General features: G+C 42.4%; 2 protein-coding genes across 2 annotated transcripts in view; one reads left to right on the top strand and one right to left on the bottom strand.

The window, feature by feature from the left end:
• The window catches only part of alk (ALK receptor tyrosine kinase), a 516,591-nt gene that overhangs the window by 2,468 nt on the left and 489,904 nt on the right, over positions 1 to 24,219 (top strand).
• Positions 18,180 to 23,714, bottom strand: LOC117539733. The gene is made up of 2 exons (XM_034206007.1): positions 23,459 to 23,714; positions 18,180 to 19,642 (listed from the first exon to the last, which is right to left on the bottom strand). The coding sequence occupies exons 1-2, from the start codon at positions 23,537 to 23,539 to the stop codon at positions 19,061 to 19,063; spliced, it is 663 nt and encodes a 220-aa protein (XP_034061898.1). The 5' UTR covers positions 23,540 to 23,714; the 3' UTR covers positions 18,180 to 19,060.

The following is a 24,219-nucleotide window of genomic DNA, read 5'->3' as shown; positions in this document are numbered from 1 at the left end:
CCTTTTTTGTTAAATAATCATCAGTAATGTCAGTATAATGACTAGGTAACACTAATAGAAGTAAGTTATATAAAAATGACATCACTTTACTGTATGGCAGCCTTTAAAGGTTCCATGTCTTGGCCATTTCTACTGATCATAATTCCATTGTTGAGGTCTACTAAAATAGATTTATATTGTTCAATGTTCCAAAATCACATGGTTTCTCATACAGCAACTCTGTAAAGTATGTGTATTCACTCTCTGTCCTAAACGGCTTGTTGGAGATCCTAACCCGGAAAAGCATGACATGGGACCTTTAAAACCAGGTAATGCTGTGGCCGACAAACACGTTTCAACTCGGAGAAATGCTCTGCAGCTTTAATAATTAAGTAAATATAAAAACCACACGTGCCAAAACACATGCAAATGAAGAAACATATTCACCCACGATGAGCATCGTTTACTTAAAGAGTGGAAAAAGCTACAAATACAATGCACTGCAAATAAAAAACGCTGCAAGAAACCAGGGGACATTAAAAAATGATGCACACAGCTGGGACCTGAGCTTGTTCATGTGGTCCCTATCACTGTTGGCACAGTTAACCTATTTCATCAGTGTTTTGTCAATATATTTTAAATTACTAGGTTAGCTTATCTAGATAGCTTACAGCTCATCTGGAATAATATTAGAAGGATCATGTGATCTCATTGTTAAAGTAAGCCGATAAAAAGTACATTTGAGGTCACTTTTCGACGACAGTGATGTTTGACTATCTAAATGTTATAGGCCATTGTAGCGCTTTTGCACCTGTCGGCCACCATAAGAAAAAGTCACATGTGAAATATAATAATGTCCACATTTGTGTAGGATTTTTTGTCTCTTTTATCAATAACAATATAAATCTATCTAATGCCCAGCTGTTGTAGAAACACATGAATTAGGATTTTTGAATGCATTTTGAATGAATATGATATTCAGGTGACTATAAGGGTTCATATTAAATGCACAAACATGGTCTATATACCTGAGCTGCAAAGTGGCCAGTTTCTGGATGGCAGCTGGGAATGTGTCTCACTGTGAGAGTGTGAAAAAGGCATTCATGCTCAGCAGGTCTTCTTCTGAAAACCATTGTTTGTTAGCTCCAAATTCAAACTTCACATGCTGTGTTTTTTGCAACAAAAAAAAGAAAACCTTCCCTTTACATAACAAGTTGCTTTTGTGCCCAAACCTACCAAAAACAGGAACAAAAACATTCCACACACGTTCTGTTGCCTTTGTGGTACTACTTTGACTCTACAGGACACACATATTGTGTTCCGCAGCACCCAGCAGGCATTCCATCTCACACAGCTGGTAGTGTTTTCAGGTGGGAAGCCAGCGGGGAGTGTTTTGCCAGTAGGAGCCTCAGCTGGGTTTTGACTTTTTGTCTAATCCACAGTGTGCTCTCAGTCTACATGGACATAATATGCCCGTAACAAAAGCAAAGCTGTGTTACATCATCAGCAGGGATTTGAATGTGTGCACAGACACATGATGCCTTCCTGTCTACGTGTTCCTGAGGGAAATACTTATTCTGACATTCAAAACAAAACGCTTGTTGCTGCATATCTGTGAAACTGAAGACATTTTTAAAAACAGCCCTTTAAATGATCTATTTTGAAACAGAAGGAAAGAGATAGGATAACAAGATGTCATTTAAGCTTAATGCATTAAAGCACAATACTTACTCTCATGTCTTAAGTGGTAGAAGCTCAGTTTGTGGGATTTGTCTTTGAAACCGGAGGGATGCAGGTTCAATTCCCTGATGCTACGGACTGTGCGTGGATTTGTTTCCTCCATTTAAGGGTCAAGGGGCATTGTACCAAATATTGGATTAAAACAATTAGGTGTTGAAAAAACACAAGAGTTGTACGTAATAGGGCTTTCAGTATAGAAATGGTGTCTTTATCCAGCTGAAGGTTAATCCGTGTTCCACTTCAGTGAGTCTGACTATACGCAGATGGAGCACTGGGCAATAAATCCTTTAAACAAATCTTTTTAAATAAACAGATTGGAGTGATTCAGTACACTGAAAAGGACTTCTTTCCCCATCACTCTTAACACACATGATCATTTCTCCCATTTTAACTCCCCTCCATTCTTCATCCTCACATCGCCCCGAAACTGAGCCAGTCTTTAATCTTGAAGGACGTCTGCTGCTCAGAGGAGCACGGAGAGACTTCCTGGAGGAAGCTTCAGCAAGGAAATATAAAGGCAGCCATTCATTTAAAAAGCTGCTATGATGGAGGGTAGTGCTTAAACCACCAGGAGAACTGCTGAGGAGGAGACACAAATACCAGTTTCATTTGTACAACAAGAGACACCCAATGGAGGAAGCACACTTTGTATATTCTGATGCGATAAAACTAGCATTGCTTTCTTCTGAGCCAGTGTGCCATTAATCTGTGCATGATATTTGTGTACGTTTATTAATAGTGATTCCTAAATGTGACAAAAGCAGTTATAAGTCTAGTATAAGTCCCTCTTTAATGCTGTTGTATGTATCACTAATATATTTGTAGATTGTAACATTCTAGATTAGTACCACAGTAAAGGCCGAACATATATAAGCAAGCACATTTCAAACAATGGTGTCATTAGTTTGAAAGCTTTATATTTATTTAGTTATTGTTTATAGGGACACATATGGCACATTCTAGATTGTAACACCCAACCCTATAAGGCTTCATGGAAATGTGGAGATTAGAAAACCAGTGTGAACCAGAATACAGTGTCATACAAAAAAGTATATCAAATATGCAATGAAGGACATATTGAAAAGCTACTTGGAAACTATGGGAACCAGTTTGCTTCTGAATTGTAAAGGCTTGGTAGCATTTTTCAAATTGTTTCAAGATTACAAGTGGTTAGATAGCAAGTTCCAGGATTGTACCTTTCACAGCTGTCTGAGAAATATATGTTTTTTGCACAAAGGTACCGGATATTTGCCACTTGAGGCTGTTAGGGCCAGCAAATGATTAGCCACTACTTCAATAGTATAGAGGATTTCTGCAAGGCTAAAAACCAGCCTTACACAGTCTGTTCCAGGCTTCTTCCATTGCTAAACAACGGGGATCTCCAGAAGGTTTTGTCTCAATATAAACCATGCATCTGCGTTTAGTTTCTCAAACTGCAGCGCTTTTCTCCTTTTGGAAATATGTTTGCACCTGTTGGCCACCGTAGACAACTCTAGAGTAAATCCATAGTTGAATTTGTGACGCTTTGACAGTAAACGAGCCAGAGGGAACTATTGAATGTGAAGGACAGACACCTGGAGCACTGTACCGAGTGAGATTTTCCAGTCTTTTAAAGTACTGTCAGTACAAACAAATTAGTATTTGAAAGAGGAGGTTTTCTTTTGATGTTAACAAAGGAAGACAGTGACAGTTTGCATAAGTAGCAGAGACAGACACAAGTCCACAAACTACAGGTGGACTCCACTGCCTCCACAGTGTATTCACACTGCATGTTTACACAGCCGCAGTTATTACCAAAGCGGTTATTGCATTATGATTTCCTACAAGGCACAAATGTGTTTACACACTGTTGATGCACACACACACCCTTTCCTCTAATACTCCCTTCTGCCAGTGCTACACGCTCCCTCCTCCGTATGAAATGACTCAACTCAAGGCTCCAATGTGCATTGTCTCACTCTATCAGCTTTTTACACCCCTGATTGGCCAGCGTTTGTCATTTTTCAGTGTAATATGCGTGCTACACTTGTTTTTCCAGCCTCCGGTAAGATGCAGACTATTAGCATGAAATACATGCCAGCCATGGCACCCGGAATAATTTGACGATCAAGCAAACGTGCCCACGGGAATCAAGGAATTAAACTCTGTGCAGTACATTTATATTTACTCGCCCTATGGGGAAGATCGTTAATGAGAAATGCGTCTATGAGTTATAGTGCAGGAGAGGGGAAAACAGTTACTGGGCAGGCGTGATAAAGAGTTGACCTCTACTTTATTAACCTCTGTTATGTTCACCAAGCGCTCCCATAAATAGGTTGCAGGAGAATCATTAAATGATCTCAGCAGGGGAAGCAAGTGGGGACCCCCGCTTCATTAACTTGCACATGCCTGCTCTTTAAGACGTTTGTGTGCACCATTAGCAACGAGTGTCCTCTTAAACACGCCTAACAGGTTTTGATAGAAGCCCTGCAGTAAAGACTTCTTCCACCAGGCTCGAGAGGAGCAACTCAGCATCGTCTCCCCATGTTTTCCCCTCAGCTCTGAATGCAAACACACACTTCATGATTTTTAGATTGAGCGTCCCCAGTCTAGCATTTCCTTTGAGAGGCTTAAAACAGAATCCCAATGCGTGGATGTAACAGCCGTTAGGCAAACATCGCCATTTCTTCTGAATCATGAAGAAAGCCAACAGTAAATGTACAAAGTTAGATTACACGCTTGGTATTTTGTTTACCCCTATGTTGCTTTTGGCAACATTTGTTTCGAAGACGTTTCTCCTTGATAGATTAATTCACTTTTCCTTATCCGAAATGCATTTTCCCACTTCTCCAGACAAAGTAGCTGGCATATCAGCCGGAAGAGTCGTTACAGGGTGTGAAAGAATGAGGTTTGCTTACATCAAATTATTACAGAAAAGTTAACTTGTATCTTCTTTGTATTTAGTTCTTCAATTTTCAAACTATGTAACTAGAATTGCACTTTGAGAACACGAGTTTCCGCCAAAGCCAATGGTGCATTTACGTTCATGAGCTTTAAGTCAAATGGAAACAAAAGGAAAAAGGAGATGTATTTTTTGATGTTGCTCAGAGCATTTAAACAACACATGACATTTCCGAGTCAGGAACTACTTTTCCCAATTATTCTGACTTTACGATGGTGAAGCACAAATGCCCAATCTCGCATTGTTAGTCAAAGTAAACGTGGATCTGCTCTAAAATGTATGGCCTTCTTCCATGGCCAATGCAACACACTCTTACACCAAATGACATGAAAATCAGATAGAATATTTTTCCAGAAATTGCACAGACAAACAAACAAACAGACAGACATGACCTCGTTTGCGGAGTATATTATATGAAATTGTAAACAAGAACACAAGGACGGACTTACAAGTGATTTCATCATTATTCATCATTGCCTTTAAAGTGATTGCCAGTCATGTTAAATGCTTTTGATTGCTTTTTAATTTTGATTAACTGTAAACATGATGAAATAGTTTTAACGCCTAATAATACTAAAGCTGACTGATATATGATATATGATATGTCAATTACTACAATTTATAAATAATTATGAGTTGTTAAAGAGGCTTTATTATGCTTTTGGGGTTTTCCCTTTCCTATATGTGATATATATTTTTGTGCATGTAAATGGTCTGCAAAGTGGTCAGGTAGCAAGTTCCATCCAGAGGGAGTTTCATTAGCATTATATGGCATCTTTAAATGTTTTGAGGCTTATCTTGGTTATATACGATTGTAAACTGAATATATTTGGACAGACAAAACAGCACATTTGAAGACCCTATGGTGGGCTTTATCCTTGAAATGATTGAGGTCATATACCTTTATTGTACAGTAAGTTGATTATGTCTGTATTGTATGTCTTATTCTAGACAGGCCAAGATAAGCTTGAATGACACACAGGATACATTTTGAAATGGTTGCCTCTTCCACTGACTAATCAAATAATGCAATGTTTAAGTGGAATTCAATTCAGGCCAGACTATAATCTCTTTGCATGTTGGTACACTTACCCTTTTCCGCCTTTTCTTCCAGTGTTATACATTTTGGATTTAGATATTGTACATTCTTGGACCAAGCGGGTTAAGTTCAGACATTTTGTGAAGTGAAGTTGGAGTGGTTTCATTCTGAAATGCAGTAAGCCAGAGGAGTAAACATCCCAGAGTGTGTAAAGGCAGCTCGATGAAACGGTGCACCTGTTGACCTTTCATTTAGTGGAAGGTTGCAGAGCCACCAGAAAAGTGAGATGACGCTGCAAATTAGTGTGCTTGTTAAAGCTTGTATCAATCAGCTGCTAATGGGGAAGTCAATAGGAAGTCAGAACGACATGCCACTTTATTATTTATGATTTTCAATGATCAATTCACTGGAGGACTCGGTGGCGTGTGCGACACCCCGATGGACCCTGCCCAGCTGATCAATACCGCATCTCACAGCGAGCATGATCAAGCACATGTGTCACAGTGTTAGCTTCTAACAAGCCTTCATGACAGATGAGTTGTAACCAACATTTTTGGAAGGAGACTGTTCTGCCCTCCTGCATCTGTCTCTGATAAGTAGTTTTAGTTGTGTGTCATATCTTTCATTTGGAGTGGCTAGATTTGTTGATTTATGCCTTTTGCACAAATGTCAATAATGAGACTTTCCCAGCCTCTGCAGCATAAACACCTTGAAGCAGTGATCAACAATCAGTGCTGCTTGATTGAGCTGCAGTGATATCATTACTGCACTGTTATGGCCACAAATTATAATCATGCTGTTTTTGTTTAAATATTGAGATCAAGATACGTTATCATTTCTATTCAACGATTTTAGGGACAACATATTGCACTTGACATTTGAGTAAATAAAGCCATGTTGTGCAACAAACCTGCTAGGTAAAAATTGAAATATGATTGCTTCTTGTTCACAGTGCATCTCCTATAATGAAACTACAAATAAAGTTGCTGCAAAACTTTAGGTTAGGGTTCACTTTCGAATCACTTTCAAGTTGTGCTACATTCAAACTAATTAACATATGTTTGCATCAAAATTAGACTTAACAAAGTTTTTCTTCACCTGAAATCAGTGCATTTTCAATTTCTACTTTTTCTTTCTGCTAAGTTTATTCTTCTGTTCTTACTGCTGCTGCAACATTCAGGTTTTCTATGAGCAAAACGTGTATTCCAAACATTAATATCACTGTAAATCATACTCAATTCCTTTTTAGAAACCAGATTTGCAATAGTGATTGATATTGGATAATTGATATTGTCCTACATATGCTTGAGATTTAGATCAAGACATTCTGTAGTAATTATAAAGGGAAATTAAAATGTTCACTCTGGTGTTATTTACATTACATTACAAACATAGTCCCAAAACACATGCACAAACAGGACCTACTGTGTAAACGTGCATTTGTGGAGAGGTGTAGAAGAGCCAATTGTTTCAAGCCATGGAGCAGTTGGGAGTTTGGTGCCTTGCTCAAGGACACCTCAGCAGTGCCCAGGATGCAAACTGTCACCTCCCAGCTCACTGTATTTCGGTCTAATCGTGACTTGGACTGGCGACCCTTATGGTTCTGAAGCCAAATCCCTTCCTTGCTGCCATGTGGGCCTTCATGAAGCATTAAAGATAACATGTTCGGCTGTAATGGCCCCCAAGCTCAGAAAACATACATTCTCACTGTCAGCAAGTCTAGTGTGTTGGTTGAAAATGAATGCCTTTTAATGATGATGGCCCCTGAATCTGCCAAAGATGAATTCATGTCATATTGAACATGGCTGCTGTCACGGTAATCAGACCTCCAATTCTTCTTAATAAAAAGAAAAAATAACTCTTTTATTTGGCTTCCTGAGCAACTTAAATGAGCTCTGGCCAGCAAACCAGTTGGCTCCATTTAAAGAGCTCAGGGGTTGCAACTGTTGCCAGAAAATACATACTGTTATCATTCTGTAGCTGGCCATACTTTTAATAAAATACATAAATGTGAAGCTAGCCACATTTGGGGCTATGGATAAACATCTTGACAATGTAAACAACAGCTAAAGCCTTTTACGATATTAATCCTGAAGGAAGTTAGTGCTTGAGTCGCTGTTTTGTAAATTAGCAGGAGTCAAGGTGACATTGCCTGTGATTTCCCCCTTTTTCACTTCTTATTCAGCACTGTCTCTTCTTCTTTCACATGATGTTTTAGTTATTTATGCCACTTGTTTTTGTTCTTACAAAACAACCCGCAAGCTGCCTGTTTGATTAATGGCGATGCTTACAAGAGGCTTCGGCACTGGAGTTTTGGAGCAAGGAGTGAAGAGGAATGCATACTGTACATGGGTGAATGTGAAGAAGATGCACCCTTAGATGCTCTACTTCCATAATGAGAGGAATAAATAATGTGAGTATAAGGTCGTCGTACTTTAAGCACACCTTGTACACTATGTGGGGAACTATTTTTGTATGTTTGCCAATTTAAATGCCAAGAGTTCCAATTTACTCTATATATCTTTGCTAACAAGCTGTGTCATCTGTTGTTTAATAAATACAAATGTGTGCTTTTTAGTCCAAAGTTTGTGAAGGTGGTCAAACTTTTGAAACATAGATTTTCCCATCTCAAATCTACGTTGGCCGACAGGGGCAAACGCGCTACAGCGGCCCAAAATGGTGGTTACGTATTGTAACCCTAGTTCTATAAGCACAGGCGGAGCCCTCTACTGGACTCTATAGGTACTTCTCTTCATCAATGACACACGAGCGTTCTCTTACTGAATTTGCATAAACGTAGCCGGCCAATCAGGGCGAGCCTAACCGAACGCAAGCGCAGGCCTCACAGTATATTAGGCAGCTACACCTCCGACTGTCATCCTACACCCTCTTCAGCTAGTGGCATAGGAAAGACAGGGCCCCTAGGTAGAGGGCTCCGCCTGTGCTTATAGAACTAGAGTTACAATACGTAACCACCGTTCTATCTCACACAGGCTCCGCCCTCTACTGGACTCTATGGGTACAGTGGGTGGAACCACATGTTTTCCCTGTAGTAAGGGTCTGAAGTGCTGTAGGACCAGTACTACTGCCTGTAGCTCGAGAAGGTTGATGTGCCGGGTCTCTGTCAGAGGCCAGCCACCACCTATAGCTCTCTCTAGGCAGGTCCCCCCCCATCCTGTCACAGATGCATCTGTGAACACCTTGACGTAGGAGGTCACCCGCCCCAGTGGAGTCCCCCTTCAGTAGATGCTTTGGGGACCCCCAGTATCGGAGGTTGCCCTCCACTGAGGGGGGGATTGTCACCAGACGTCGTTTGTGTCTCTTGGGATCTAGGCTGGCAAACCACCTCTGTAGGTGACGCATGTGCAATAGCCCCAGCGGTACCACGTGGTGAGCAGCCGCCATGAGACCCAGGGTCTGCATGATGGTCAGGACTGTCACCGTTGCCCCCCCCGTCACAGTCTGCAAACTGCCTGAAGCAGGGACGTCTGTCTGTTCTCTGACAGAGTGGCACGTAGCCTGCCCTCTCTCTCGATTGGGGCGTACACCTGTCTCTCGATGGGGGCGTACATCTCACTCTCGATGGGGGCTGCATTGAGCAAAATCCGGCAGCGGGGGCAGAGTTTTCTTGTTCTCCGCCCAGCCTGCTGCCTGTGCTTTGGAGCAGATCTGCTGCTAGGCTCTCATCGAGGGGGGGCACGCCGGGATATGAGGTCTCCGTGCGGCCCTGCACCCTCAGAATACCTGCCACCGGAGCTCTCGTTTTCAGTGGCTGTTGCCACGAGGCCTCCACACACTGCCAGATATCTAGCAACAGGGGCGAGACGAAAGCCGGTTGCGCCAGGCGGGCCGCAACGTCAAACCCCTGACGGAGGCGGCTTCCCGGCTTTGGCGGCAGTGGTGGGGGAAGCGGTAGTCCAACACGTTCCGCCGTCATGGCCATCTCCAGGGGGAAGTCCTGGTGGGCAGACATGTGCGGTGGACTTCCGCGGACTCCGGACCCGGAAGTGCCAGACACCGATGAGGCGAAGTCATCTTCTTCCTCCTCAGCAAATGGAGCCATAACCCGTAGTAGTAGTAGAGTAGTACCCATAGAGTCCAATAGAGGGCGGAGCCTGTGTGAGATAGAACACTTGCATTAGGAGAAACGAGCTGCAGTTTAAAAGGGCAAATAAAAAAAATACAAATTTGCCAAAACACATGCAAACAAACTTGAAAGACAAATATACTAAATTGACGAAATAAAAAAAAAATTAACCAATGGTAAATGTAAAAAGGGCTTTTGCATTGGATTGCATAAAACAGAAGTTGCCCACTCATGCATAATAAAGTAATGTTTGCTCAAAGCTCAACGTTGTTTTACTTCTAAGTCACATTTCAAGCAGCTTAGAAATAGCCAAACTAATTACCACGTTTGGTAATGACACGATATGCACTGCCTGTGTAGCTCTGTACTCTTTACACAGGAAACACAACAGAGAAATACAATTGAGAATATTATACGCAAGGAAAATAGGATGTCTGCTTCACTGAGTGTAAGTCGTCATTTGACTTTCAATTATTTTTATTTTATATGTTTATCTACTACAAAGAAAAATATAAAGGTATATTCACTCTTTTTATTTACCACTTATTTCCTTTTGTCATTTCTTTTTAGTATGGAGGATCTGGTGGTCCAGTTTTCCAACTTCTTTATTTAGTTTAGTTTAGTAGTTGCATTTAAATGTAGGGGGACCAGACTTCCTCCATCTTTTTTTCCTTTTTGTCCAGTCCTCCAGACTCTCATGGTTTGATTACATTTGAAATAATGTTGTAACAGTGTTTTGGGTTAGGCGTCTTAAATTCATGTAGTAGGTCAGAACACCAAGCTATTTTTGCCTTAAAGTTGGGCAATGTAATATTGTTTGGATTGAATCACTACTGGAGGCAGCATCAATTGGCCATTTGAGGAACTGCGGTCTTTTGCACTTTTGCATTGGCTCCACCTTTAAACCTACGTTTTCCAAATGTTTCTTAGAAAAGATATGGCGCTTGGTTGCTAACCGCTCCCTCAACTAATTTCTCATCTGCATTTCCTGTTTTGTGCTAGACTACCTGAAATCAACAAGGTTAATGAGAGCAGAGTGTGTGTGCCAGAAAACCAAAACAGTGATCCGAAACTAAAATACTCTGTAGAACTAATTCGCTTTGGGTTCATGTCTCTCAGTGACGTCTATCACAATTTAATGAAGCATAATATAAAAAATATTGATTAGTGCAGCCCTAACGAGCACGGTATTAAAAAATATACATCCTCATAGGAGAGAGTTTTATTTCCCAAGAGATATTGGAGGAAGACTTTTAAGCTCCTCATTTAAAGTCTTCTTCCGTGCACGTTTAACAGTATGTCAAATACTCTCATGATTAATATTTAGTTTAATGTGGGTTACCCATATGAAAAAACTCTGAAAGGGATCTTAAAGCACACATACTTTGTGTCCCTTGAAAAATACTGCATAGTATAGTTTGTTATTGAAATGGAAGGAAGCTCCAGGGTCTGATTTACATCCCAAGAGCTGACATGCTTGCTGTAAAACGTTCCCTATATGCTAAAGCTAACTCTCTATCTAAATCTAGCTATCTCTCGGTCACTTCTGCTGCCGGTAAAGAGACTATGTTCTGCTTATTTGAAATGTGTTTCCAATTTAACATTTTTGAGAACTTACACATATGCAGTAGAGGAATGGTGAAAAAGAACCTCTCTAGTAAAGTAACGTTTGCACAGATACAAATCAATATAGTCAAGGTTGGGCATTTTACTAACATAAACATAAGAAAAACACATGTTTGAATTGATTGTTCTTTAATTTCCTATGCTTTTTTATATAAGATGGCATCCCAAAAACGTATGAAACATTTAAAAGGAATACAAAAAGGGAGCACTTTGATGATGGCTTAATGCATAGTCCAGCGAAGCACCACCACCAAGCCTTTCTCTGGTGTCAAGCTTGTCTTAGTTTTCAAACATCTTAAGCCAAATCCACATGTGAGTGAAATGAAACCAGTCCCTGTGCCAATAACCTTTGACCAGGAGCCATCAGACAGGAACACAGAGGCTCTGAAGAAACACTTCCCAACATTAAATAGTTAAAAAGACATTAACAGATGTGGCAAAGTCGCCATACACACAAAGGCTGGCAGCCTTAGAGGAGCAGCCTGAGTGCTCTCAGGCCACATCCCCAGCTCCGTTTATGATCTGTAATGGGATTGTTGAGGAGCACCGGCAGCATCCTCATCACAGGACAAAAACCCCTTAATGGGATATGATTCGCCACGAAAGGGCGAGGATGAGCTTTTCACTGAACCCACTTATCCCCTGAAACCTTCACATCGTCACCCGTCCATTCACCTAGTGGAGGCTGGCATGTCGATTCACTAGCCTATCACCCCCACCATTCCTGTGGCGTAGCTGGATTTGTGTGTGTGTGTGTGTGTGTGTGTGTGTGTGAGAGCCTTGCACAGACACAGATGAAGAGACAGAGCAGCAGTGCCATGAGAGACACAATTTGTGGCTTATCGGAGCGCAAGCCCCGGCATGCTCAGCGGTCCTGACAGGCTCAAGGGATGGAAGTGCATCTTGTTCAGCTGCCAAGAACACTGGAAGTGAAACCAGAACGTTGACGCCACTGTTTTGGAACTCGCCAGCACCTCGAGGCGGCTTATCTTCTCAGCTGGAGCACAGAAGAGTGCACTGAGGAAAAAAAGTTTCATGAAGTGAGACTCAATAATTTATAGCTCGGCTTTGGGGTAACAAGTCAGCGTGGATTTGTTAAGCAACAGTCACTCATACAGGTCAACCTATACAATCATCTGAGGCAAAACTAAAACAGATGTTCATGATATCAGTCTGGATAACTTTGCCTCGTATGCATCACTTTTTAAAGAGGACATTATGCAAATGTTCAGGTTCATATTTGTATTTACTTTTAGTGCTTCTACCGTGACACGTTTACACGCTTTATTCTTCAAAAATAGTCTTTCTTTTTCTCATACTGCCTGTTCTGCATCACCTATTTCCACCCTCTGTCTGAAGTCATGCCCAGTCTACTCTGATTGGTTTGCTGGCTGGCTCTGTTGTGATTGGTCAATCGCTTTAGCAATCGAAAACCACTTACATGCACAAAAACCTATGCTACAGGGAAGATAAAACCCCAAAAGCATAGTAGTTCTTCAAATCTCTTTGTCAAAAGGCCCATGACTTCATGGATATCAAATACTTAACTTGTACGCTTTCAACAGTTCTGATAGTTGCTGACCCAGGATAGAAAGCACTAAATAGTTTGGTATTTGGTTGGTGAATGAATTAGTAAGTTTAAAGGAATACTTCAGCCACCAAATTATCATTTCCATATCAACTACTCATGCCTTGCTAGCTTAAATTCTCAGTATTTTTCACATGCTTCAACGTTAACTGTCGAATCCGAATCGAATTTTTTCAGTGGTATCATTATTTCCGAACACACGCATTTTCACTAAAACCTTACTATTTAAAACACTTCGACATAAACGGTCTCACACTCTCACAGGTGTGCTACTGGTACATGTATGTGTCGTTTATGCAGTAGTAATACATTTAGTTCGGCCAGAGCTAATTTGAGGCTTCAGTAGTGTGTTAATTAAATGAAGTTGGTATCTTTGTTCTGGTAGATTTGTGTATATTTATTGCTGGTGTTTTGTACCAGCTATGCATATAAACGGATTGATTTCCCCACCGTGGCTCAGGGAGCAAACACCATCATGGGAAACATAAATAGGAAACTAAAAAGACCAACTTTTAGTCAGTTTGTTTACATCAGATGGCAGGAGACTCATATTAGAAATGGCTGAACTTGCAAACAACGAGGACTGTGGATTTCATCCCCAATTTCGAACTGTGTAAGCAGCAATATTGGAACAGTTCATGACCATAGTATGGAAATTAGAAATAATTACAGCAATAAAATACTTTTTTAATGGACAAGTGGCATGATTGCAATAGAGGAGAGAAAGCTAAACACACTCAAGTATAACAACTTACATTTTATGAATGGATTCAGTATTGTTTAGGATTTACTAATGACTTTAATGAAATAGCTTTCTATCATAGCATTGACTTTCTACCAATTCAGTGATTGACATTCATGGTGATAACCCCAAATACAGCATTATTAAAGAACTAATGAATGACATATCACGTGATGGAGCACATGCACAATACTGGACTTCATCTTCTCCAAGGGGATGATAACATCTTCCTCATCTGAAGATGTGGTGACAAATTATGTTAATTTCCTCATTCCCTTGTTTTTTTTAGACGACTATCTCCGAGCACTAAAATCTTTAGAAAATGGTACATCAACAATAACATGAGTCAATTATTCATTCAGACATCTGCCTCGTCTTGGGTCTTGGAATTTTAGTTCAATGTCATTTTCCACACTAAAGTACAGGTAAGGCAAGGCAAGGCAAGTTTATTTATATAGCACTTTTCAACACAAGGCAATTCAAAGTGCTTTACAAAAAATGAAAGACATTAAGAAAATGGCATTTAAAATCAGTCATTAAAAAGAAAAGCTAATCAAATAAACATTAAAAGAAAAAATACATGGATAAAAGTTACAGTGCAGTCTAAGATATGAATAGTTCAATTAAAAGCAGCGACAAAAAGAAAAGTCTTCAGTCTGGATTTAAAAGTAGTCAGAGTTGCAGCGGACCTGCAGGTTTCTGGGAGTTTGTTCCAGATATTTGGAGCATAATAACTGAACGCTGCTTCTCCATGTTTAGTTCTGACTCTGGGGACAGAAAGCTGACCAGTCCCTGAAGACCTGAGAGATCTGGATGGTTCATAATTTAACAGGAGGTCAGAAATGTATTTTGGGCCTAAACCATTCAGTGCTTTATAAACCAGCAGCAGTATTTTGAAATCTATTCTTTGACACACAGGAAGCCAGTGTAAAGACTTCAGAACAGGAGTGATGTGATCCACTTTCTTAGTGTTAGTGAGGACTCGAGCAGCGGCGTTCTGAATCAGCTGCAGCTTCCTAATAGATTTTTTAGTGAGATCTGTGAAGACACCATTGCAGTAGTCGAGTCTACTGAAGATAAAAGCATGGACAAGTTTTTCCAAATCCTGCTGTGACATTAGTCTTTTAATCCTAGATATATTCTTTAGGTGATAGTAGGCTGATTTAGTAACTGTTTTAATGTGACTGTTGAAACTCAGGTCAGAGACCATGACTACACCTAGATTTCTGGCTTTATCTGTTGTTTTGAACATTGCAGACTGAAGCTCAGCGCTAACTTTTATACGTTCTGACTTGGCTCCAAAAACCATTACCTCAGTTTTATCTTTGTTTAATTGGAGAAAGTTCTGACACATCCAGTCATTGATTTGTTCAATGCACTTACTCAGTGTTTGAATTGGAGCATAGTCTCCTGGTGAAATTGTTATGTAAATGTGTGCGTCATCTGCATAGCTATGGTAACTTATTTTGTTGTTCTTCATTATCTGAGCCAGTGGTAGCATGTAGATGTTAAAGAGAAGAGGCCCCAAGATGGAGCCTTGAGGAACCCCACATGTCATATTTGTCAACTCAGATGTGTATTTACCTATAGAAACAAAGTTGTTTCTGTCCTTTAAGTAGGATTCAAACCAATTTAGAACTGTTTCCGAAAGTCCCACCCAGTTTTCCAGTCGGTCTAGTAATATGTTGTGGTCAACAGTGTCAAACGCAGCACTGAGATCTAATAATACTAACACTGAAGTTCTGCCACTGTCTGTGTTTAAGTGGATGTCATTAAAGACCTTTACAAGAGCAGTCTCAGTGCTGTGGTTTGGACGAAAGCCTGACTGGAACACATCGAAACAGTTATTTAAATGCAAGAAATTACTCAACTGTTGAAAAACAACTTTTTCAATGATTTTACCTAGAAATGGGAGGTTTGATATGGGCCTGTAATTGTTCATTACTGAAGCATCTAGATTATTCTTTTTTAAGAGCGGTTTAATGACTGCAGTTTTCAGGGCCTGTGGAAAAATACCGTTGTAAGACAAAAGAAGCACCAAGGAGAATTGCTACGCTGGTCAACATGAACAAAATAAAGAGTTTTGAAAAGCTGAATGCAGGTGGATAGACAAAAACGTTTCCAGGTGCATAAAAACCTGTATAAAGAGAGCCTTTGAATTTATGTTTTTTCTCTAAAAATGGCAAGGCAGTCCTTGTACTGCGTCACCACAAACAATAATGATATGCTGCTGTTGACAGGCTGTCAAACCTTACTTTGTATTTATCCCTTGAACTTCTAACCCCTTGCGCCATGCAATGAATGCAAATTCAGAAAGCTTAACAATTAAAAGTATGTCTAAATGCTTCTTGCATATACCTAAAAAACAATTAAATGTACATAACATAATTTGATTCTATTATAAAACATTGGTTGATGTTTGCGGTTATCCTGCAAACACTCAACTTCTTTGCTCCCATGCAACTTCCCACAGGCCCTGAAAACTTGATTAAAAAGCATAAAAAAGAACAACCACCATTTTTTAATGTTATCAACCGATTGAATGGCCATCATCAGCTTTAGAGACGTAGGTTGAAAGGGACCTGCTACACAATCTATCAGCTTTTATGAACAATTCACACAGACGTTTTAAAAAAAAAAGAAGCTATACAAGAAGATGTCACCAACCTCCACATAGTGCTTTTTCTGAGCTGCAGCGTTCTTTTTTTCATTGATTCCAAAGAAAACCGAGCGCATGGCATTGGAGTGCTTCTAGTTCAAGCGAGTGAAGTTACTGAAATTGCTTGAAAAATTGATTCAATGATTTGGCACTGTCCGTCTGATGAAAATCATAACACAGGCCGAACATAGATTATTTTTTAAGTAATTGGGACGGGTAGACACCGGATGTTAGTGCCGATGAGTGTGAGACTTATATCGTCTTCCTCCCATGCTATATGTCTGTCTGACCTCATTTATACAAAGTGTGATAGCAGGAATCTTCTGGTTGGTGCTTATAGTGAAAGACAATGTAATAAAATGTACAGTAGCATCAACAGGTGATACATCAATGCCAGTTTGTCATACAACATCGGTAATACGTTGTTGACATATCGTTGTCATAGAAACACTGTGTGGGACTTCCTCAGCTCCTCACCAGGGCTTTTCTACCAGAAAAAACTTCACAATGTAGTTAATGCAGTTTGGCCCGTGCAAAGCTAAAATAGTAGCTATAACGATAGTTACGTCTGTAACTACGGTTCTATCAACTCCTGAACAACAACAAAAGCCGGCGTTTTATCCAGTTTGTACACAACGATGGAGAAACTTAACAAGCAGCAGTGGTCCACTCAAGAGACCAGTTACCTACTGGGAATCTGGTCTTCCGAGGAGGTACAGAGGATTGGAGCACAATCGGCCATTGTTGTTGTTGTTGTTGTCGGTGTGAGCTGTGAGGGGTTTCCGCGCTGTTTGGTTTTGTGAAGCAGGCACGCAAACGGTTACGTCATGACGCAAACGATGACGCAATGACGCAGCACCAGTCGGACTCTGGGCGGTGTGAAAAGAGCCGGAGCTAAACCGAAGAACCGGTTCTGAACCTGAAAAGCTCTAGCACGGAGCTTAAACCGGAGTTGCGTTGGTGTGAATGAGGTATAAGTCACCTGTGACCCATGTGAGCACTGCCTTCACCAGCCGAGTTAAACAATGAAGCTCAACAGAACATGCAAGATGTTAGCCAAGCTGCTGCTGCTAACAATCAAAACAATACGTTACCGGGAGCGGGAGCGAGCGCGCTGCCTTCACCAGCTGAGTTACATAATGAAGCTTTACAGTACATGCAAGGTGTTAGCCAAGCGGCTGCTGCTAACAATCAAGCAAGTCCAAGTCAAATAACACAAATGTTAAGACCAGACAATTAGCTTCTAAAGAATAGAACAGCACGGCATAGAACTGTAGTTACAGTAGTAACCGTGGCCGGTACTTAAACGTGTCAGCCAAACGGCTGCACACTCGCAATAATATAATATTGGGATGGATGAAACCCTCTTTAATGGCCACACATGCAGAGCACACAGCACACACAGTGAAGATTGTTCTCTGCATCTAACCCATCATAGTGCTAGGAGTCTAGTACTAGAAGCAGTAAATAACAACAATATAGTTAGGCTGAGCCACGCTACTGATAACTAAATAAAACGAGAAACACAGCTAAAGCTGGAAACTTTTTTCATTTTCATGAATGTTTTTTTTTGTACCTCCCTTGATTATCATTATTATCATTTATGTCCCAAGTAAAGCTCTTGCCTGTTGTTGAAAGTTGCTGTAACAACAAACTTTCCTTGCCTTCTCTTACCTTGGACATGAAATGACCTTTGAGAGGTTTTTTCGTTTGCTCTCTACATGTATTACTTGTCAGGGGGCTTTTGTTACCTAAGGGGACCCGACCTTCCTGCTAAGAAACACTGGAGCCACATTTCCTGCTGTTCTGCAAAGGTCCACCTCCTACTAACCTCATCGTGTATTCAGTATTGACAGATTCAGTGTGTCCATTCATCATTAGAAAGTTTGTTATTATCAGAAATGCTGGGACTTAAAAAATGTCAGCCGAAAACCTCATTGGACACACTGTTGCAGAGTATTTCCCTTGAATTGTGCAGAGTTGAAAGCTTTGGCACATTTCCCATTCCTCTTGTCTTCAGAGATCAGCATTTCAATTGTGTTGCTTGCATACAGTATGTGTGTGTGTGCAAATTGTTACAACCCGGCTCCTGGGCTGCAACAAAAAGCAGGGAGGCGAGACGAAGGGTAAGAAAATAACCAGTGTTTATTCTCTTATAAACAATATAATGACAGAACCATCCACAGGTCCCCGAGGCTGGCACCGAGAAAGTGCCCAGAGGAGTGAGAGCAACGCAACCGGCTGGGCTCCTCCTTTATCCCGCTCCACCAGGTGTAGCTCATCCGATAGGCATCCGCCCACAGGTGCGGCTCATCAGCACCTGAAACAACCTGAACAAAACCACACACACACACAAACACACGGCACCCCACGTGATGTGGAGGGGTCGTCACACTCCCCCCCCATAAGAAAGGAGTTCCACTAGAACACCGTTAACTACCTAAATAGCTAGGAGCTCTTCTCCGATATTTTGGCGTGGACAGAAGACCACTCTGGCCAGTCCCTTGACCAAGCACCTGGAAGAACCCGGAATGTCCCTCCAGAGACCGCAACCTAGCCCCCGGCAACAAACCCAAGACCTGGCCCCCAGGTCGCTGCCGAACAGGCCCACCCGTCTGACACGCGTGACATGATCTAACATGCCGAGACACATCTCTCCTCAACCCAGGCCAAAAGAAATACTGCAACATGTTCTACGGACACCCAGATGTCCCGACTGCCCATGCGCTTTTCTGAGGACCTCCCCGCGAAACCTGACAGGAACCACAATCTGATACCCTGGCCCACCAATAAAGCCTTTCCCACGTGCCCACCACTTTCTGACCAGCAATCCCCCTTGCAGCTGACAACCCCTGGTGACACAATTTCCATCCCCGGTGGAGAGAACCGCCTCAAAAACCGGACTGAGGGAGACATCCGCTTTCTGCTCTATCACCAACTCACTGCGGGATGCCAATAACAACAAGTTAGGAATAACCACAGAATCTATCTCACTGACCTCTTCACCCTGCTCAGATTCCTCCTGTGCACGGCTCACAGCCCGTGTCCCAGAACAAGCCACAAACACTGCAGGAGAGCACTTGGCATTCTCCTCTGCCTTAACGATCACAGTAGGTGAAGATGACTGCATGGTAGTCGGTGGACCCTCAGCCCACACACGGCTGCCAGCCAGGCCGTTACCCAGGATAACATCCACACCACCGATAGGCATTACAGGACGGACCCCCATGGCGACCTCACCCTGCACCAGACCAGAGTTAAGCACAACAGAATGCAACGGAACAGGCACAACACTCATTCCCATCCCTCGCATCCGGACAAAATCCCCAGTTCCAGATTTGTCCGAAAACGGTAACACAGAGCTCAGAATGTAGGAATCATACGATGCAGTGTCTCTCAAAATCTTTACCGGCACGTTGATATCACTTCCCACCAATGACACGTATCCGGTTGACACAAATGCAGAAAACAGTGGGTCCTTTCACCCACATGGCTCATTAATCTGCTGACAGGGAGAGATGACAGGTAACGGCACCACAGACACAGCACAAGCAGCAGAGTTAAACTGGCCTACACAGTTCCCCTTTTTTGCCTTAGCTTTCGGACAGTCAGCCTTCCAGTGACCTCTCTCCCTGCAGAAATGACAGATTTCTGAATCACCCTGTGGCTGACCTCGCATCTCATGCTCAACCCAGTGCGGATTAGCTTTCTCTTCCCATCTCCCTGCACGATACATACCAGCTCCATCCTGGACCCTGAAGTTGCGACCGCCCCTGTGCGTTAGCACATAATCATCTGCCAGAGCAGCAGCCTCTGCAGCAGTTGTCACTTTACGCTCGCTGATGTAAACCGCAATGTGGCTGGGCACAGAATTTTTAAATTGCTCCAACACCATCAACTCACATAATGCGACATACATATCCACTTTCAAGGAGTTACACCACCTACCGAAAGAGGTAACCAGATCCCTGGCAAACTCAACATGTGTCTGCTTGTCAGACATCTCCCAGGACCGAAACCTCTGTCGATAAGCCTCAGGGACCAACTCGTAAGCCTTCAACACCGCAGTTTTAACCCTCAGATACACTTTGCTGTCCGCCACTGTTAAAGCAGAATAAGCTTCCTGGGCCCTACCTGTTAGCACACACTGCAGCAATAAGGTGCTATTAGCCTCTGACCACTCTCTGCTCTCAGCAACACGCTCAAACAAGGAGAAAAACGTATCGGGATCTCGTTCATTAAATTGAGGCACAACCCGCAGATTACCGGCAACGTCAAATGGAGTAGCTCTACCAGGGAAATTAGAGGCCTGACTTGCAGCCCCAGCAGGTAAACCCAACCTCCGCTCCTCTAACTCAAGCCTTTTAATTTCTACCTGCAACAGCAACAGCTCCTTTCTTTGCTCAAAAGTCAGGTCTGTATCACGGCAGCCAGACGTACTGCCACTGTCTCTGCTAGGATCAACAGTATATTTTCCCCCTTTGAAAACACCCAACTCGAACAGATTTGCTCTAACAATCCCTCTTATGTTTTCCTTCATCCTCTTATGCCCAACATCCAAGCGGAAATGTTCAGCAACACCGATCAGCTGCTCACGTGAGAAGCCCTCCAGTAGCTCCTCTGTAGGCGCTCTCACAAAGTCCTCCACACTCTCCATCATGGCAACACTGAGTGCACGCTCACGCTACTACACAGCCTAAACGCTTGATTGATTGAAAAGTTTATTAACAGCTTGTATATTGGGTACAGTACAGTACAGCTCAAAACATACAATTGTTAAGGGGATGCAGACCAGAGAAAGACTTTCGTCTTGTTTACATCAGGGTCCCCCATTTCCAATTCATCATGTCATTTAAGACATATAAGACATATTTGACATACAGATGGCTTATTTACAATTTACATACAGGTGGTTTTTTACATACAGATTGCTTATTTACAATTTTCATTTTAGATTTCGTTCTAATACATCCTAACCGGACATTTAAGACATACCAAGTCTACAGATATACAGTTAGTAACAGAGTCTAAAATGCGAGTATATACATAGATGGGGGGGGGGGAAGCTGTCCATTGAACGACAGGTTGAGATTTGTACCATTACCGGGGCCAGTTTTGCAATGCTCTCCCCCGAAGGTGCTCTTTAAGAGAGGTTTTGAAGGTAAGTATAGTTTTACTTTCCTTTACAGTTGTGGGAAGAGCGTTCCACCTTGATGTGGCATAATTGCGAAACGTGTATTCCCCCTTTTTTGTGCCAAATCTGGGTTTCACATGATTTGTGGAGCTCCCTCTGGTGTTATGATCATGGTATTCCTTGACCTTTGGGAAGAATTTTGACATGTACATGGGTACCATAGAGGTGTAGTGGATCTTGTAGACCAGGCCCATTGCAAGTAGCTGTACTCTGTCGTCTACTCTAAGCCATCCTAGGTTGTCAAAGTGGGCAGAGGTGAGGTGGGTTCTAGATGAAAGGTCAAGCAGTAGTCTGACCAGTTTATTTTGCGATGTTTGAATTTTTCTTTTTAGCGCCTTGGAGGTGCTATGGTACTATGACGTGCAAGCATAGTCATAGTACCCTTGAACAGTGGCGAGCCGTGACTTTTATACCTAGGCCCTCTGACTCCCCCCCCCCTTCCCTCGGAAAAAAAAGAAGAGATATTACGTCTCAACGTAGACTTCAGCGGAATATCAAAACAGCGGTCCGGGGTGCAAAACGCATCAATGACAGCGACCCTCTACCACACAAAACATCATTTATACCTACACCTATCATGACAGGGCACCCACAGCCAAGTAGCAATTACAAATGAATTAAGTCGGCACGGCGGCCCGCATTGAAAATGACTTAGGCCTACCTTTGATGATCAAATCACTGAAACACAAAGTCCATCCGTCTGTCCTTTTGGATGAAGCACTTGCGGGTCATTCAGCTGATCCTTTGCCACTCCAGTTTATCATTGTAACTCAATCTTGAAAATGACTAGGTTAATAATTTCGCAACGATGTCCTTACTATCACTGAAGTGAGCCATCATCATGAACGAACTTATTCTAATCATAAATCTATCGATCATAAATCTATCGATTAGATTTATGATTCGAAAATAATAAAAGTAGGGTAGACATGTGGATATTATCCGGCTGAACAAAACGTGCATTTATCTAACAGGTTCCTTTTCCACAGACCTTATTTCCAGCTATTTTCCAAAACCCGCTTTCTGTAGAGGGAATCCGAGCGAAGCTTACTTCCGGGTTTTAGGACGCGTCAATTCACCACTTGCATAGACCTCACAGCGGGCGGAACTTGTCATAAAGTCCGCGAAAATAAAGCCCGCCCATTTAGAGGGAAGATATGATTGGTCAATTGTACTGTCATTTGACATTACTCTCTCGTTGAGTTACTATAGCTGGCCCTCTGTGAATGTAGAGAGGGACCAACAAGCTCTCCCGTCTTCACATAACTCGCAGAGACGGCATTTAACCCTTCACATTCCAACAGAAACTGAACAGGCAGATTCGAAGGATTTATTTCTTTGGAAATATTATTTTAAATACAATTAAATCAAGTTATTTTGGTAAAACTAATGAAAAATGTAACGACAAAAAAATATTTAAAATTAAAAAAAAAAAAAAAAATGTTTTCAAATATTATTTTTTAGAATATCTTAGGCCCTCACAGAGGGCCTAGAGGGCCCTGACGGCTCGTCACTTCCCTTGAATGAGTGCTCCTGTCAGCTACCGTGGCCCGTCCCTCTAACTGCCTACAGAAACTAGCTAAACTCCCCGCTAGTCTTCAGGTGCTAGTTATGGTGGGTACTTATGCACTTAATACCGTAAGCTCGGCGAAGCGACCAGCAAACCGGCAGCTCCACCCGCAGCCTCGGTGTGCTCCCGAGCTAATAGCTCTAACCACTTTCACACCGCACTAACAGCCCCCCCTACGACCTCCAAGGAAGACCGTACTAGACCTAACAGGGACAGATACCACGGTAACTAATGATCTGTGCTCGTACTTGCTGCCATACACTCTCCGTGTACTAGAACTGCGAAACACTCACCCCCGCAACGCTACTCCCAAAACAACCAGCCGCACCCAGCGACAACAGCAGCTGCGCGAAAACCGTCCCCACAACGGACATCCAGTTGCACACGCTTCCTAGGTCCAAAGCAACGAGCCCCCTCTGTTACAACCCGGCTCCTGGGCTGCAACAAAAAGCAGGGAGGCGAGACGAAGGGTAAGAAAATAACCAGTGTTTATTCTCTTATAAACAATATAATGACAGAACCAGCCACAGGTCCCCGAGGCTGGCACCGAGAAAGTGCCCAGAGGAGTGAGAGCGACGCAACCGGCTGGGCTCCTCCTTTATCCCGCTCCACCAGGTGTAGCTCATCCGATAGGCATCCGCCCACAGGTGCGGCTCATCAGCACCTGAAACAACCTGAACAAAACCACACACACACACAAACACACGGCACCCCACGTGATGTGGAGGGGTCGTCACAAAATGTAAACATGGATGCGAGAGAGAACCCCGTGTGTGTGCTCATGTCAATGTGTGTCCAAGGGGGTATACTACGAAGCAGGATTTTCGCTTAGCCTGCTAAATTCAGGGAAAACTCCGGCTTTCCGGTCCTACGAAGCTGGTTCTCTTTTTAGCAGGCGAGATCTCCATGGTAACTTATGCTTAGTGGCTAACCTGGTCGGGACCAGGGGGGTATACTACGAAGCAGGATTTTCGCTTAGCCCGCTAAATTCAGGGAAAACTCCGGCTTTCCGGTCCTACGAAGCTGGTTCTCTTTTTAGCAGGCTAGATCTCCA

This window comes from Gymnodraco acuticeps, unplaced genomic scaffold (genome assembly GCF_902827175.1).
Source record: "Gymnodraco acuticeps unplaced genomic scaffold, fGymAcu1.1, whole genome shotgun sequence".
Classification (NCBI taxonomy): domain Eukaryota; kingdom Metazoa; phylum Chordata; class Actinopteri; order Perciformes; family Bathydraconidae; genus Gymnodraco; species Gymnodraco acuticeps.
Note: the sequence above shows the minus strand (reverse complement) of the source record. Positions and strands in the feature narration are given on the sequence as shown.

Coding starts and splice junctions, on each gene's coding strand:
- LOC117539733 (XM_034206007.1), bottom strand. CDS start 23,539: ATGTCCGTTGTGGGGACGGTTTTCGCGCAGCTGCTGTTGTCGCTGGGT. Junction 19,643..23,458: donor TTGGGAGTAGCGTTGCGGGG/GTGAGTGTTTCG, acceptor GGTCTGGTGCAG/GGTGAGGTCGCCATGGGGGT.